The sequence below is a fragment of the Vigna umbellata genome, chromosome 5, assembly GCF_029865625.1.
Source record: "Vigna umbellata cultivar VRB3 chromosome 5, Vumbellata_1.0, whole genome shotgun sequence".
In the NCBI taxonomy this organism is placed as follows: Eukaryota; Viridiplantae; Streptophyta; class Magnoliopsida; order Fabales; family Fabaceae; genus Vigna; species Vigna umbellata.
Genome location: NC_142169.1, coordinates 3,517,135 through 3,523,185, shown reverse-complemented (window position 1 = coordinate 3,523,185; position 6,051 = coordinate 3,517,135). Strand labels below are relative to the sequence as shown.

At 31.9% G+C, this 6,051-nt stretch overlaps 1 protein-coding gene across 1 annotated transcript; it reads left to right on the top strand.

Moving 5' to 3' along the window:
* Positions 1–3,125: 3,125 nt before the first annotated feature.
* On the top strand, positions 3,126–5,832 carry LOC124844100 (coiled-coil protein). Its single transcript, XM_047320960.2, has 5 exons — positions 3,126–3,367; positions 3,436–3,488; positions 4,150–4,385; positions 5,272–5,398; positions 5,482–5,832. Exons 1-5 carry the CDS (start codon positions 3,217–3,219, stop codon positions 5,605–5,607), a joined length of 693 nt encoding a protein of 230 aa, XP_047176916.1. The 5' UTR covers positions 3,126–3,216; the 3' UTR covers positions 5,608–5,832.
* Positions 5,833–6,051: the final 219 nt, after the last annotated feature.

The window sequence follows — 6,051 nt, the reverse complement described above, 5'->3', positions numbered from 1 at the left end:
TAATCGGTTACAAGGTCTTAATAATCAATTACTAGAGGCCTTTTCGGGAGTTGTACAAAAAATTGAACATGCCTCCCCAAGTAGGAGAATTGGGCTCTCCACGGTTGCCTAGGCTTTGGTTTTGAGTGATTTTTTCAATTTTTTTCTCTGGATGAGTCTGTTACCTCATTAAGACTTCAAATCACATTGCACATTAACTTTTCACTCAATAATAATGTGGATTGGAAATATCTGGAGATATATTAACATTTCGAATAATTATTGCAATCATTTTCATTGAGTTAACTTTACAGTGATCTTTATTTAGTATTGTTCAACCTCATTTTAAAAAAACATTTAATACACATATTATTGTTGTTTAGGACCATATCCAGCATATGGAGTTCTTAGCGCACAACTCTTTTTAACTTACATGTCGTCCTTTCTTCATGCGCTTGTATACATCCATTTTCTTAAATTCTACAGTTTTATCTTCTAAACAAAACTTACCCCTCGAGGCAACCCATTTAACATATAACTCATTGAAGACACTCCTACCAATCTTAACATTGTCATGCAACTCTAAAAACCAACCAAATGGTGTCTTTTGAATAAGCTTCTCTGCTCCATAGTCAATCTTCAATTTAAGCACCAACTAACTTGGTTTTGAAACCATGTCGCACACACAACTGAATTAAAAATCAACTTATCACGTCATAACAATGCAAAAATGGAATAATGAAAGAGGAAACAGGAAAGGGGATAGGGGAAACGCGAAAGGGATAAGGAGAAATAGGAAAGGAGAGAGGTGTCTCACTGAAGAACGTTGAATTGAAAAAACAAACCGCCTCAACGGAGGAGGGAAATGTCTTGACGTCGATGATGGTAGAAGAAACGAGAAAGAGGTCATCAGAGGTTGAATTGCCAGAGGAAGGAGAGAAAAAGGAGAGAACAAAAATAAAAATGGAAGAAAAAGATAACCAAAATAAGAATGGAAGAGAGAGAACCAAAATGAAAATAGAAGAGAGAGAACCAAAACGAGAATAGAAAAGAGAGCGTAAAATAAAAATGAAAAACAGGGAAGAGAACGAAAATTAGAATGAGAACTCTACTACCTTTTCATGCCACTGTTTAAAATTAAAAAAAAATTCAAACGAACCAATATATTTGATACGTAATCATGGTGAAAAAGTTATTAAAAAAAAGTGGTTAACATTAATACTAACAAAAATCACCATGCCACGTTGCTAAAATAAAAAACGACTTCTGCATCACCAATATACAACACACAGGCTTACTTCTCACTAAAATTGGATTCATACAATGAAATAATACCTCCAAATTTGCTAACCAATTAATTAATAAAATATCATTATTATACATCAAAACTACAACATATAAAAAAATATTTATTTATCATCCATGACACATATATAATATACTATTTCATACAAGTCTTCCCACTCTATAAAATATCAAATATTATAAATTATATGTTTTCTAATAAACCGCACACCAAAATTGCTAACTCAAATTTTCAAAATATTCCATACTAAGCATACTAAAGTTAATCCTATTCATGATATTATATACACTCAAACTCTATTATGAAATAAATATTTACATTTCCGTTTATGAGCTTACCAAGGTATGTTGAATAACCAAAATGTTGGTTAATACACGAACTGCACAACTTAACAAAATCATCTGTTTCTGTAAATATTTCTGGGACCGAGAGACTGACTGCTGACGTGTCTGGGCTGCTCGCTCGTTTCCAAACTCTTGCTATTGGCCGATCGGTGTTGGCACAAACTGATCGGTCTCCTTCTTGACGAGGGAGGATATACCTACAAAAAGCACTCCGACACTCAAGTTAGGCGTGTGGTTGAAGAGTGTTTGAGTGCCTGATTGACACTGTTTGTATATTTGGAGAGTAAAGGGGAGTGTATAATGCTTAAGTGAAAAACGTAGGGTTAATAAAGTGTAAGTGGAATCCTGAGCTGATATAAACCCAATAAAATATAAACAGAATAAAATATAAACAGATTACTTGAAAATCCGGTTGGTTGTTTATAACCTGCTTTATCAATATTTTTAATTAGATATTCTTTGATTATTTTATCATCTGCTGGACTGTTGACCCAACAATAGCTTAAGCGTTGACCCAATTGTGATCCAATCTTTAACCTAAGTGGATGGATCGATCGGTCTTAATCACCAACCGCTCGATTAATATTTTATACGATACATCATCTATCCATACTAAATTGTACCACAACACTCATCACACCAATGAATAATAATAGATATCTCATATCACAAAACCAAAAGCAAATAGTTAACTTCCATTAAAGCACCACAAACTAAAGGAAAAGATAGGTAGTTCTCCTTATTCAATGCAATCCAATGTCCCACGTTAAACTTCAACTAAACTTTTATTCACCCAACTTACAAATAACCATTCCATTAGCATAAAAATATAATAAATAACCATTAGCATAAAAATATAATAAATAAATTCAAAGTACTACAATTCAAAATTAAACCTATGACACCTATTTTATAACAAGTACTCTAACCAACTAAACTATAAAACCGATTAATTGTAAACCTAACTTAATAATATGAATCTAATACTATACTATAACTTTATTCTGTAATTTTTAAAAAATTCTAACAAGTTTGAGAATCAAACTCATAACCTCTATTGTCAACAAGTTTTAACCATCTAAGTTAACTCATTTTCTTATAATAATGTAATAAATTAAAATATACTGCGTCATTTTTTAATTTACGAAGAATTACGAAAAAAAAAGACAATTATGATTGGTAATTATAAAATTATTATGTTAGTTCAAATATCATATTTAAATGACATAATTTTAGTTCAAATATTTTTTAAATTAAAGTCATAAAAAATAACACTACTTTAATTTAGAATATTTTAAATATCAATATCACAGTTTCTTCTCAATCAAGTTAACACGACTTACATGTAATATTTTTTTTTAAATAGACCAAATTCGATATATCTTTTAGAAAATGCACTAATGGAGCTTTTGCCTACAGAATTACAAGGACTAGGTAAAAATCAAATTGAAATACTACTAGGCTTGTCTACTGACCCACAAAAAGTCATTAAATGGATTAATGATTTTTTCCTCTCTTTGGGCTATTCTTGATTTTTGTTCCTGTTGATTTTTCTTCTTTGATTAGGGTTTTACAGCATAGAGAGAAATGGGAGCAAAAGGAAAGAGAAGGAGAGAGAAGAACTACAGGGCTGCTCATGGTGGCTACAGTGGCCTCCCTCCGCCACCCAAGCCTTCTCAACTCGATGCTTTACCTTCCAAACTCCGCCAAATCATGTCTTTCTCGCAACGCCCAAATGGTCCTTCTCTTTCTTCCTTACCTTCACTCTCTCTTTTTTTGTTTCTCATTCGTCTCCCATATTTTCAGGAGCTAATGGGTCGTCGAAGAATCAGAATAACGATGATGGGCATGCCCAAAATGTAACATTTAATCACCCCATCTTTTTTCAGTTTGTTGCTCCTTATTTAACTGTATATTTGTTTGTCTTAGACTTTTAGAAGTGACAAAAAGAGACTTGGGTTGCTGTAAGAATGTGATTGTTTTTTATTATCTGAAGTTGTTTGTTTGCTTATTGTAATTGAATTGAGGAATGTTTGTAGTATCTGAAGTTGTTGTCTCCTTCCCTATAATGATTTATGATTCAGTGATTCTTGAATTGGATGAATATGTGCATTACATGTTCAGTATTTGCTTTACACTTTCATTCAAGGTTTTAAATTGTGGTTATGGTTTCATTGCAATTGTTGATGTGGGAAATTACGGTTTTAAAAATTCAGTGATTCTTGAATTGGTCTCATTGCTGTCATGGAAATTTCAAAATCCTTGTCAAAGATCTTTTTTAAAATAGTGTTTCCATTGTTTATCACTTGGTTTGAACTTGTTTATACTCTAGAGTGTAGTCCAAGATTAAATGCAACTGAAGGCATGTTGGTTTGTTTTGAGGTATTTGATAAAATACAATGCCAGCTGAGATAATAAAACTGCAACTATGAGAGTATTTGTCACAGTCAGTCAAAATTCAATAGATTTGTATTTATAATGTTCTGTGTTGTTTATGTATTGAATGACTTCGTTTTGCAGAAGACTACTTCAAAGGACAAAGGTGATGTTCGAACCAAAGATGTCAAAGAGGGGAACACTAATGAACAATTAAAGGAGCTCCAACATATGGATAAGAGTGAAGAACAACTTATGGAAAGTGGTGCAATTGACAAGAAAAAGAAAAAAAGAAAGAGGAAGGAGGTTAAAGATTTGAGGTTTGAAATGGAAGTGGATAAAACAAGCTCCCAGTTAAAAAGAAGGGAGCGGAAGAAAAAGTAAGTGAGATTAAGCCTTCATATTTGTGTTTTTTTTTTAGTTTAGAGAAATTCATTTTGGTGCTTTCTATCAGAAGTGTTTTTACAGATTTAATTATCCTTTTCATATCAGTTTTTCTTTACATTGCTATTTGTTTCAAAATCCAAATGGTGAATTCAAAAAGAGTATGAAATCGTGATAATATTGTGTTGTAATTAAAGGAAATATCTATAGAATCTTCTTAATTAGAGTAAATATATATAGAATTTTTCTAATTAGAGATAATAGGTGTATGATCTTCTAGATTATTTTTCCGTATATTGTTTCCTTGTTTCCCCTTTTTTAGAAGATTAGATTGCTACAAATAGAGGTAAGGAGAATGTAATTGATATGAATCAAAATAATAAAATCATTCTTTTTTTCAAGTTATTGCAACACTCGATGATGTATTTGTGGTTGTATCCATATTCATGTCTTAATGCTCATTGTCATTCTAAATTTAAAATAAGACAAAATAGAGAAACAAACCACTTTTAGTTATAAGATGTTAATGGTAAGATTATATTGGACATTATTGAAACCATTACTTTATAAACCACAGAATGTAAGCTTGTTGCATGTGTTTCCTTTTCCTTTTTCCCTCCATTTTTACCACAAGTCTATGTTTTATTCTGTGTAAAAGGTATATTCAAACTCAACAGTAGTAGATTTATTTGTACCAATGCTTATTATCCACATTCTATGTTAGAACCTACCGATATGCATAAACAAATAAATACTTTTTGTTATATTTGAGGTGGCAAATATGGAACTTGAAGTTGAACTTGTGAAATTTAGTTACACAAAAAGAGTAACACAGGACATTGCTTTAGTTCATCGTAGTCTCAATTGTGATAAATCTTTCAGGTATTTGGAAGCAAAGAAGAAGAAGCACAAAAAGTCCCATGAAGAAGAAATGGACTTTCCTGGACAAGAAAAAATAGAATTTGGAGATATTGTACAAGCCCCACCAAAATTATCTGTTCCTCCAAGGGTAAGTAGCTGAAATTTTAAGCTTTCCAAAATGGATGAGGCCATAGTATTATTTGAGTAAAATATTTTGTTTTTGTAATGAAGGCATTCAAGAATGCTTCCCAAGAGAGACTTAGACTACAGGCTATAGAAGAGTACAGGAGTCGTAAAGGATGGACATCAAGGCCAGGAAATCACCTTCCACCTCCTTTCACTACGATGGATTCTTAAATCGTTTATGTTTTTTTTTTTCTGATTATGTGTTGAACTTATTTGTTACATTGTACAATCCTTGGAAAGCCAATTTACTAAGCTCATAAGGTAGCTAAATTTTGTTAGAATATAAGCAATACATCAGCTCAAACTTCTGTTGCTTTTTAGATTTTGTATCTAAATTCATGTTATTGTTTACCTTACCATGGAGCAATACATCAGAAAAGTGAAATTGGAGTCTTCTGCTGCCAAATTTAGAGCCACCATCATGCAAAATCTGAACTGGTTGACTAATATAATAGTAACTAATAAAGAGATCAACCATGGTTAACACTTGGTTTTTTGAGACAGGTTCTATTTTCCAGAAAAGTAGTAGTATCGAATTTTTTTATATTAAACAGCATAGATAGCAAACTGGAAGGGAGGAGAGATTGGAAATGAGGAGAAATGGAGGATGGTTGT